The 12,140-nt window shown below is 40.4% G+C and overlaps 1 protein-coding gene across 15 annotated transcripts in view; it reads left to right on the top strand.

Moving 5' to 3' along the window:
* Rbfox1 (RNA-binding Fox protein 1) overlaps nt 1-12,140 on the top strand; it is a 526,123-nt gene that overhangs the window by 416,924 nt on the left and 97,059 nt on the right. For all 15 annotated transcript variants that reach the window (XM_067157334.2, XM_067157332.2, XM_067157336.2 and 12 more), the window contains exon 4: nt 8,269-8,322. In XM_067157334.2, the coding sequence (XP_067013435.1) occupies nt 8,269-8,322 (54 nt within the window). The remainder of the gene's footprint in view (nt 1-8,268; nt 8,323-12,140) is intronic.

The following is a 12,140-nucleotide window of genomic DNA, read 5'->3' as shown; positions in this document are numbered from 1 at the left end:
GGTTTTCTGCTTCTCCTATAAAAGTGTCTTTGAAAGCTTTCCATTCTTCATTAACGTTAGTTACTTCACACTTCTGCAGACTCTGTTGAATCCTTAGTTTGTGTTCTTCCTTTCTTTGGACTTCTTGCAACTTCCAAGTTTTTAATCCTTGGTTTTTTCATAATAATTTTCTGTATTTCATTAGTCTTATGTTTGAAGTCTACTACCAACAATCTTTGGTCACTGTCCATGCTTTCACTAGGAATGAGCTTTACATCTGTGATGTATCTACCACCATATTTATTCGTGATTGCGTAGTCAATCAATGTTCTATACTGGCCATCCCAACTGTACCTTGTTACTCCGTGACTCTCCTTTTTGGAGAATGTATTTTTTATTATAAGATAATTTCTTCTGCACAGATCTAATAGTTGTTCTCCTTCTGGGTTCCTTTGTCCAAATTCATGTGGACCAATGATGTTCTCGTACCCCAGTCTGTCTACCCCAACGTGCATGTTTAGATCTCCAACAACAACAACAACGACGTTTTCCTCATGAACTGTATCTTCCAGGTCTTGCCTCACTGCAGCCTGTCTGAGGGGCATACACTTGTATGACGGTGTACTTAGTGTTCTCCAGTTTCATGAACATTTTAATGATTTTATCACTTTTGCAGACAACTTCAGCTGTACATCAGTCCCTTCGTTAGTTAAGAATCCAACACCATTTTTCACTACCTTCTCCTGTCCACTCCAGTATAATTTGTATCATCCATGAAGTGTCTTACTTATCCCTTTCCATTTGGCCTCACTTAATCCCAATATTGATATTTTTCTTCTATCCATCATGTCTAGGAGTTCTTCTACCTTTCCAGTTAATGATAGAATGTTCATAGTTCCAATTCGGTATTTGAATCTCTTATTTATTTTGGATTTCCTTTCAGAACATTGTATATCATCAGCCTTACGGTCATCATACTTTACAATTGTCTGAGAGGACGTGTCAGTCCGGTCTATAATCTTCTTTCGAGGCTCTTTTTCTTATTGAAAGCGACTGTATTTGATCCTCTCCTGCCGAGTTGCTAGGCCTAACACATAAGAGGATTTTCTTTCAAGGTTTACTCCCTTAGCCTTTGAGGATGCCTTCCTCGTCCATCTGTACGCCCCGAGAAGGATGGGTTGCCTCTTCCGCCATCTCCACCATACCAAAGCCCATCTTCTCCGCCGTAGATGCCGTTGAGTTCTTCACCCTTAACCCAGGGCAAGGGCCCTCCATATTTATGACCTCTGGAGAGAGGCTGTCCCAGTATTCTAAAGCCCCGAGGAATTGGGCTACCTGTTGGTCTGCGGGTTGTATTGGTTATTTCAAACCAGCCCTACATACTGTAGGGGCCCCCTATCTGCCACCTGAGGACGCGCTCTGTAGGGGTCATGTTCCCCTGGTTGCTTATTGGAAGTAACCCACTGTAAATAACCTTCACCGCAAATGCGTGGCCCCATACTGCAGCTCTGTCTCAGGCTACAGGAAATGCACTGGACTACACTTGATCATCCTCCTTAAAGCCCAAACTTATCGCCCTGTGGTTTCCATTTGCTCAACCCTTTCCTGTCCCGTTGTCGCCATAAGACCTATGTTCACAAAATTAAGTATTTATTATTTTCCACCTAGTCGATACAATGATTGCTTAAGGCAATTTAATGGTTAAAAGTGGTACATGTTTCGTATTTTATCAACATCTTCAGCCACATAACACTGTTTACATGAAAAATATATAAAATTGGCAAAGTAATGCTTTAGAGGAAGTGTCCTTAAAATTAACATTAATGTTGTCAATCTTATGTTAATTTTAAGGACACTTCCTCTTAAGCATTACTTTGTCAATTTTATATATTTTTCATCTAAACAGTGTTATGTGGCTGAAGATGTTGATAAAATACGAAACATGTACCACTTTTAACCATTAAATTGCCTTAAGCAATCATTGTATCGACTAGGTGGAAAATAATAAATACTTAATTGTGAATCTATTGAAGTGCGATACGGACCATGAAACTGATTTTATGTAATAAGACCTATGTGTCGGTGCGACGTAAAGCAACTAGCATTTGCTCAGACCGCTTAAAGAAGCTCTAGGAGGGCAACGATTTGAAGATGACGAGAGTGTGGAAGACTTTGTGCGTAACTGGCGGGTGACACCACCCTGTTCTTTTTATGATGAAGGCATCAAAAAAAACTGCCCATACGCTGGGAGAAATGTATTTCCAAAGCGGGAAACTATGTGGAAAAATAAATTGTAATTGCCTTGTGTTTTGAATAGTGAATTTAAATAAAAAATTAAATCCCATTTATATTTGATCCCCTGTCGTATAATCAGAAAGAATACTTTCCCCATAGTTTATATGTAACACACATCAAGCTGACTGCCATAATGTATCTCTTTCCTTTCCTCCTTCCACTCCTTCATTAAACTCGTACAGTTATCTGTAGTGGGCATAGAGGTCTCTCTAGGAAGCTCGTGCATTAGTCTAGAATGGGTAAATTTCAGTATTCCGGAGACAGGTGTTTGGAAGCGGGATTTGGCGCTCTCTAAAATGACGGTGTCTTTCGTGCTTAGTTTTCCCTTGTTAGCTCCATCGTAATCATGAGAAGAGTGTATCAGAGCGATTGCACCCTTCGTGGCTGCCAATCTTAAATATTCATAGCGTTGTTTATGGTATGTAACTGTTTTTCTTTAATAAAATACCATCCTCCCTTCTAGAAAATCATGTACGTAGTTTTTTCACCATTAAATGGTTCATTTATGCGTGTCCATTTTTCCAGTGTGATGGTCACTTTCTGCATCTCACGTTTATCAGGTGATCCTATTATTGTGTCGTCTGCATTATCTCCTGTGATTCCTTCCTTATTGCTTGTGTATCATAATGGGTGGCAGTGTTAAACAATAGTTGGCTGAGAGAATCCCCTTGCAGCACTCCACTGTTATTACTCAGGTTGTTGTGGATCAAGACTGTTTCAAGGCTTTCGAGCAGTCAGTAATGAAAATTACTTGGAATTTTCTGCAAGGGAAATGTGAGATGTTATCTGTGCCATTCATTAGATTTCTTTTTGCCTGAATCATGCTGCTTCATTTCCTAAAAACAAATTGTTCATCTGAAATTTTGCTGTTGACTTCTTTGGTACCTCTTAACAGTTACCAACCTGATCAGAAATTTAAAGAGGTTGTTTTCCTCTGTAAGAGTTTTGGGTCATGTGGATCTCCTTTCCCCTTGTACGAGTTTGGGCCATGCGGGTCTCCTTTCCCCTTGTACGAGTTACGCCATGCGGATCTCCTTTCCCCTTGTACGAGTTGGGCCATGCAGGTCTCCTTTCCCCTTGTACGAGTCAGGCCATGCGGGTCTCCTTCCCCCTTGTACGAGTTAGGCCATGCGGATCTCCTTCCCCCTTGTACGAGTTAGGCCATGCGGATCTCTTTTCCCCTTGTACGAGTTAGGCCATGCGGATCTCTTTTCCCCTTGTACGAGTTAGGCCATGCGGATCTCTTTTCCCCTTGTACGAGTTGGGCCATGCGGGTCTCTTTTCCCCTTGTACGAGTTTGGCCATGCGGGTCTCTTTTCCCCTTGTACGAGTTGGGCCATGCGGGTCTCTTTTCCCTTTGTACGAGTTTGGCCATGCGGGTCTCTTTTCCCCTTGTACGAGTTGGGCCATGCGGATCTCTTTTCCCCTTGTACGAGTTGGGCCATGCGGGTCTCCTTTCCCCTTGTACGAGTTGGGCCATGCGGGTCTCCTTTCCCCTTGTACGAGTTGGGCCATGCGGGTCTCCTTTCCCCTTGTACGAGTTGGGCCATGCGGGTCTCCTTTCCCCTTGTACGAGTTGGGCCATGCGGGTCTCCTTTCCCCTTGTACGAGTTGGGCCATGCGGGTCTCTTTTCCCCTTGTACGAGTTTGGCCATGCGGGTCTCCTTTCCCCTTGTACGAGTTGGGCCCTGTGGGTCTCCTTTCCCTCCTTCAGATGTTTTACACACCTTTAGACTGTTATGTGATGAGGACATACAGTCAGTAATTGTCAGAAGGCAAGTGGCAGTATGTTAGCTGACATCTTAAGCTGTTCGTTGTAGATTTCGTCCAGTCTACTCCTATAAGAAATAAATTGACCTTTCCAAAACAATATATCAATAAATAATATTACATCAGTCTTGGGACTTCTTGCTGGCTTCCTACATAACCGTTGGCAGAGAGTGGTAATATCAGGCACTTCATCCTCATGGTTACCAGTCACCTCCGGTGTCCCACAAGGCAGTACTCTTGGCCCCTTGCTGTTTTCTTCGTTTATGGACGATCTGCCGTCCGAACTCAACGAAACAGTGAATACCCTACTCTTTGCTGACGACTGCAAGATATTTAGGGAGATCAGGAATCCAGCAGATGCAGCTCTGCTACAGTCTTCACTTAATGCCCTCTCGAACTGGTGCCGTACTTGGAAACTTATTTCCAATCCACAAATATGCAGCCACATGACCATAACACTGCGTAAATCTCCTCTACCGACATATTACCTACTCGACAAGCCCATCACCGTAGTTACGCAACAGCGTGACCTAGGTGTAATATTCGATACAAAATTACAATTTAAGATCCATACAGAAACATATACAACCAAAGCTATGAAATTACTAGGCATTCTCTATCGCTTCACAGAAATTTCTCACCCCATTGCTCTTCGTCACTTCTTCCTCACGATCGTTCAACCTCTCTTAAACTACTGCTCTCCGATTTGGACAACAGCCGCCCCCTCCAGTACTAAGCAGTTAGACAGAACAGTGTCCTTCTTTGCTGCAATTGTAAGGAACAGAAACCCCAAGCTCAGAAATCTGTCTACGCAGCAGGTATTAATGGCAATTAATGTGTCACCGCTGCACATCAGGCGACAGGTAGCTGACCTGAGTTTCCTCCACGGGACCTTAAATGGACACTACCGCTCGGAACATCTTGTCTCACTCTTCTCTCTCCGTGTTCCTTCCCGCTCCACCAGAACCAAAGACCTTCTCCACATTCCCCACACTCAGCACTCAATACTTCAACGATCTTTCCTAATCCGCCTCCCAACACTCTTTAACAATATTAATAGGAGACAAGAGCTTGATATAGCATCAAATAAAAGTGTATTTGAGAGGTGTGTAAATAGTATCTTATAGATAAGTTGATGTGAAGGGATTATACCGCCATCTTGACCCACGACGACTTGGCTATGAACATGGACATTATCATGGTTTTCGATTTGGACAGTTATTAGTAGGATGTGTACCTGATCTTGTTATATTTTGTTATGTTTGTTATATTTTATTATGAAAGTTTACGTTTGTTAAATAGTCTGTTGACAGTGCAAGTGAAATTTGCTCACTGTAGCTGTACCTTGTGCTTCGTGAATAAAATAAATAAATAAAATTAAACGTTATGTGATAACTAAAACATATGTATACAAGACGAAGACAATGTTGCAGCAATAATTATAACATTCAAATACATACAAAACAAAAATTATGTTTTTGATCATCTTGTCATAATATGATGTCTCGAAGTAGAGTTAGGATCTCAGACAATGAAGTAAATCTGGAAATGATAGCCAGAATTAGGAATGAATAAACAAACAGAAAAGATATTAAAAAGGAGATAAATATTATTTACGAGACTTAGCTCTGTAGTGAAATGTACAGTATCTATATCTAATGTCTAATGTGGATCATGCACTGAAGCAGGCAGGTCATGGATAGAGCCCTGCACAGATGTGGATATTATTTTGTATATCTGCGCTGGGCTCTAGTCATGGAAACAAGCCCCGACCTGTTGTAAGAAGCAGGCAATGGAAACAAAGGAGATGGAAGGGAGGAAGCATAAAGAAGGAAGGGATGGGGTGACTAAGGTAGGGCTGGGGGATGCGGAAAGAAAGACTGCTGGGTCTACTCCTGTCGAGTAACATAGTCTGTTCAAGGCTAACTTCCACATCAGACAGAGGACGTAATATGCCCTCACTTCATTCATATCACCAACGCTGGGAGCTTTGTAATTGAGCCCAGGCTTTTGGCATGCCATCTAGGGATTACGAACTGTATACCACCTACCTCCTGTCGAACATTCTGATTGTGAAAGTTTTTGCTCACCAACGGGACTCGAACTGGTCCACCATGGTATCAGATCGTAAAGACTGAACTCCATCAGGCCGGCTCATCGATGAAATGTTACTCTTAACTTTTTTTTTCTCCTGCACTGTCCAATTGAGAAATTGTAATGAAAGATTGTTATACGATATGGTACCACAAAGGAAGTTAATTTTTTTGTCACCCATAATGACAGTTCATCTGGTGCCGTTCATTCTTATTGTCACCCTGTTAACTTACAGCTGGTTTCTCAAATATGCCGTAATGTCTCGTCACTTATGTCAAGGATTGAGTTTTTAAATTTCTTCAGTCACGTAAGTTATGAAGAAATGAGATAATGAATTGTTTGAATAGTTCATAAAGTTTCTGCCAGATGGTTATCTTCTTGACAAATAATTTAAACTGTTTTATTAAATGTTTTACTCCAGAAGTTTTGCTTTATCGTTAATTGGTGAATAACGACTGTGACTGGTAACAGTTTTAATTAATTCACAGTGACAGACATAGAAACATTTTAAGATAAGACTTTGGCTTTTTACATCACGCTGGCGCAGGCAGTTGGATAGGACTGGGGAGGAAGCGACTGTGGCAGGGCTGCTAACATTGGGGTTCAAACTCACCATCTCGCAGGTACACGGCCCAAACCATGTAACCAACTTGCTCTGTAACGTGACGGTGCCATATTATGTATCGACAACAAGGCAGACTGATGCTTTGGAAATTATTGTTAAAGGTATACGTGGAATAAGACATGGCAAGAGATGTATTACTTGCAGGAGAATGGGACCCACCAGCCAGCCCAAAGAAGTATGTTTACCTTTATAATTGAGCATCATCCTCCATATTTCCTGTTGCTACTACCATTGCTTTCATGCAGTATGATATCTTCTCTTCTTCATCCATTCCCTTTTCCAGATTCTCTCTGGGGCCCTCCACCTTACTCCTCTTCTAGTACTTTATTACTGTTGATTCCTCTATTTGCAATACAGTCCAAAACAGAGCTCCTCCATCTCATTCTAGGGCTTTCTGCAGTCTCTGTATCCATGAATATTCTCTTAGGTATTCTCTCTCCTGGCATTCTGATGTGTCCAAACCATTTTAGCTTCTCTATATCAATGTCTTCTTGGCTAGTCTGGCCAGTTAAATCTGGTAAATACAGTCAGTGTGTCCATGCCGAGTGTTGGGCGGCGGTAAATAGCCTGACCCACTATAATGAGCAAGGGCTAAGGGCGGAGGAGTCCGTATAGAATGGAAATGAGCCCTGAAACCCTCTATCGACTAAAGCGTCTGTACTCCAGAGGAGCAGGCTACAAGTTTCGGCTGGCAGTAGCTCTAAAATGCCTTTGCGAGTGGCAAACCCATTGTAATAAAAGCCTATATGATGACATGATATGACATGACATGACATGACATGACATGACATGACATGACAAGTATGATATTACTCCCTGAAAAAAAAATGATTAAGCTAGATTTTGTTACCAAGTAGCACAAAAGAAAATATCGTAAATGCTGTGGAGAAGGGCAGCTGACGTGTTAGACCAGTCCACTAGCTAGGATGTGTGCAGGTCAAGTATGTAAAAAAAATAACAAAAGATAGTGTAGCATGCAGATATTATCGTGCTCTTGCATGTCGCAGCATACACTATAGTTGGAGCAATTAGCACGAGTATGAGACGGGGAATATTTAAATGCATATGGATAAAAATAGCATAGTTCTGTAGCTACTTAATGTTGATGCCCACATCAAATCTCTGTAATGTTTCAGCACTTCAAGTGGCCATATGCTTTCTTCAGTTGTTTAGAGAAAAGTGGTTAAAAACTATAGTTTATCTCGGTTCAAGTGCGATTCACTATCAGAATGTTGGTCGAGAGGGGAAGAGAGGTGGTGGATTCTGTTCCAAACCTCTCCGCCATGTTCATATGGAGCGAGGGTGCGTGCTGACATCAAACACTAATACTGTAGCTCTATGAAAATACTGTTAGTAATATTGTTTCATGCGGGCAAAGTTTTTGAAATGTATTTATGTAAGTTTATTATTGTGAATTCCTTGAGAATCTAATTTTCTGAAATATAGATGTGAGAATTAGATGAGCTTTTAGCTTCTCCATTAACAAGCCAAATGTATTGTTTCAGCAATTTGGTGCCATTCTTGATGTAGAAATCATTTTTAATGAGAGGGGATCCAAGGTAAGGAGAAGTCATTTTACATTGGTGTGCTTTATTTAATGTTAGTTGAGAGACTAGTTTGCACTCGTGTAAGAATACAAAACTCTGATGCATTCCAGATCAAAACAATTTCAAGATGAGCTTAGGCACATCTCATTATAAAGTTGTTTAATGCATGTTGTGTTGCGCACTGTGTTGCAGTAGCAAAGGCCGTAATGTACTCGCTGGAAATTGTCCGCTGCTTTGCAATGTATCAAGTGTTTTGTATATTTCTCATTATGAATGTCTTAAGTCCACTTTTCCACCGAGTTTCATGTTCTGTTACGTGTTCCATTTTAAAAATGTTTTGCCAAGCTGAACCCACTTTTACAAGCAATGTTAAGAATTTGTGGAATGTTCACCAAATGAAGGAAAGATTTTTGTTTACATAAAAGCAAGTTACAACGTTTTAAACTGGCGTCTGCTTGTTTATAGTGATTTATCAAGATATTGCGAGGAAAAGTTGACTTTCTGACACATGCTATCCCTTGGAAGATTCTTCCTTTAGTTTTAGTTATGAATTTTAATCCTGATTTGAAATAATTGTTTCTTGTTCAACCAATCACAGAGGCTGTGAGAACTCAGCTGAAGGGCTGTATCCTCTGATTTTGGTTGCTCTCTTCATTTGGTGCTATAATGTGGTGTTTTTTTTTTTAAATTTAAATTTCTATATAATTTATCTTTTGTTGTCTTTATAATATGTGCTTCTCTGATGATACGTTCACACCATGTTAAAGCACGTGATGCTATTTTCTAAGCGTTTTTATTATACCTGTAAATCTGAAGTTCTGTCTCAAAAGTTATCCACAAAAGGAATAAACAGTATGATTCAGGCTTATTTTCTTCTAATCAACTTTGTTGCAAAGAAATTAATTCCTTATATGTTATTGTAAACTCAATGCTTTATTCCTTAACTTTTGAGATAGCAGTTTCCCTGTTTTTGTGTGCCATGTTCTGTTCTTGTAACTTCCAAGTAAAACTGAAGAGAGAGAAACATATATGATAACTTCCATCCACTTTGTTCCATCTGACTTGGATTGATCTGACTATTTTTTTCCATTTTTCTGATTGTTGCTTCGTGTTGGCGCTTTCCTTGTGACGTATATATTTTTTGACTGTTGGCACCATGGGAATCTCTTGTGTAATATTTGCAGTGAGTAGTGTTCACAAGTGGCTACTTTAGTGGATCATTTGCAAGTCAATGTTCTTTTGTTAAGGAGTTCTCAGAACCCTGCTGTTTATACTCCACTAATATGTGTGACTGTTTTTCAAGTGCTGTAGACATTTCGGAACTCAAACCGCATGAATAAATTAAAAAAAAAAAAGAGAAGTCAAACAAGTAACGATTGTTGTGGCCCGTAAGTGATTTAAGGTTTATTGTATTTGTACTCTCTTGTTTGGCACAGTAATTGTTAATTGTACATAGATATGAGTTTTTTCAGCATCCCAGAGTCTTGTGGCTTTTTTTTCTCACAGCTTTAGCTTTAGAAGGATTGATAGCGTCACATACTATATACACTTCCGTAGGTCGAGGCAAGCTCATGTTATGCTCAAAATTTTGTAGCTAGAAGATACGAGCGTAGTCGTTTCTGTGATCAACAGCTAGTTCCGTGCACAATAGCAACTTGTCTCCAGTAAAAATGTAGGACGAACTCTCGCCTGGAAGATGTCGATTCAGTGTTGTGATGAATGCTGGGTAAATGTCAAATTATTGGCCTCTTTTCAGTATACAGTAGAATGTCCATGTATCGATTAAACTGTATTAAGCCGTAAAATTTAAGAAATGAGATTTCCACTTCCAGAGGTGCACATGGCCCTGAGGTTCACTCAGCCTACACCAAAAATGAGTACCAGGTTAATTCCTGGGAGCAAAGGCAGCCAGGGGTAGAGCTAACCACTCTACCCCATCAAGTGCTGAGGTTACGGATAGTGGAAGCCTTTACCTTCCACCCCTCCAAGGGCCTTCATGGCCTGTACGGAGATGACTTTGACATGATAACTAAACAATATATATGTGTACGGTTCTGCCAAATTTCCCATCTTGGTAACAATCATTACAAACACCCTGTTGTGGTTCTGGGAAGGTAGCAGGGCGGTGATGCAGTGTTGGATGGTGGAATGAAACAGCAGTTGCACAAGAAGGTGGATTCTCAAAGAAAATGTTATGAGCGGGAAATTAGATCGTACATGAAAACTGTTGGAATTGGTAGTTCAGGTAATATCGAAAGTGTTACAGAACTTGTTCAATGAAATGATCTCCAAAAATCTCTTCAGTTTGTCGAGCTATTCAGCAATACCTACTTTACATGGCACTGTCTTCAAAATAGTGGCAGGGGAAGAGAACGTGCTAATTTCCTGCTCGCTCATTATGACAGAATGGAGGTTCGAGTGTGGTTGAGATAGTGGTCACCATTGAAGAGTGGTTTCAGTCTGAATGAGGCTCTCGGTCTGGCTTCTTGGCACTGTTTTCTGCAATGGACCTAGGAAAGGGCAGGAGGAAGAATACAAGTAGAGTATCGGACAGGGTTTAGGGTCAAAACTGAACAGAAAGGAGTTGGTTACAACTGTTTGGTAGGAGGATGACAGTAACCTGTGTCCTCAACCAAACTGTCCTTGAAGCTGTTGAGGGGCACTTTAACAACATTAAGAATATCACCTGCTGTAATGTTGAGATGAACTGCTGTTAGTCTGCGACATGTGGAAGAAGAAAGTCGCGTGTATGTTGTCACATTAGGCGAGAATGGCTTGAAAAATGGCAAAATAATTCGTTGAAAAAATTGGGCATTTTGATTATATATATACATTAGTTTCCACTTATTTATCCAGATTTATCCAGGATGGTTATTAATTATTATTGTTGTTATCTTTAATAATAGTAATTTTGTCAAATAGCAGATAAACTGGGATAAAATGAAGGTAAAATAGTAGGTTTCACTGGGTATGATCCAACTTTGGAAATAATACCTGGATTTGCGATGTCGGGGAAATTACGTTTCATAAAGACCTTCCCTGCATCCTCAGAAGAGAAACACGTCCGACCACGTTCCATGTTAAAACGGTTGTAGTTGGACTGGTTTCTCTTCTGAGGACAGTTCAGCAGTTTTTATTTGACATCACAAAAAGCCAAATATGGGCCGTGAATACTGTATACTAGTTACTGCTTTGTGTTTGGCTTCTGCCATTGCACCAATAGGTGGATGTAGTTGAAGCCTCCTCAGAGGATGTGTGCACAAGTTGAGCTGCATGTGACATGAGCTTGCCTGCCACCTCGTGTGTGTTCTTGTAGTGATAATTGGATTAAGGCCGTAAAAGCAAGCAAGTAGTGATACCATAAGAGAAGAATGAAATGGGAGATATTTGAAAATTCAGTTCATGTTTAGTTGTTAGGTATAAAGGCGGTGAAACCCTCTTGATTGAAAGTGTTATCACTTGATGATATGAAGTGCAACGTCTCTGCAATTCACTGCCCTTCATTTTTAAGGCAGTTTTTTGACAAACGTGGTCAAATAGCTCGTGTAGCATATGCTGCAAAAAAGTCATGATTCCGAGGTAACTGGGTGAAACTGGAGTCGGTCTTTGAGATTACCTGTTGCCGATAAAGCACACTGAGACAAGCATGCCAATTAAGTATTATATAGCAAAGGTGTAGTAGCACTGGTGCATTATAGGTCCATATTGATGCTATAACAGTCACAATTATAGATTGAGATTTCCCACCTAATCAGTACTTATTTATTTATTTATTTATTTATTTATTTATTTATTTATTTATTTATCGTATGATGAATCTATGTACACAC

This window comes from Anabrus simplex, chromosome 13 (assembly GCF_040414725.1).
Source record: "Anabrus simplex isolate iqAnaSimp1 chromosome 13, ASM4041472v1, whole genome shotgun sequence".
NCBI lineage: Eukaryota > Metazoa > Arthropoda > Insecta > Orthoptera > Tettigoniidae > Anabrus > Anabrus simplex.
This window is presented reverse-complemented; position numbering and strand designations above follow the sequence as displayed.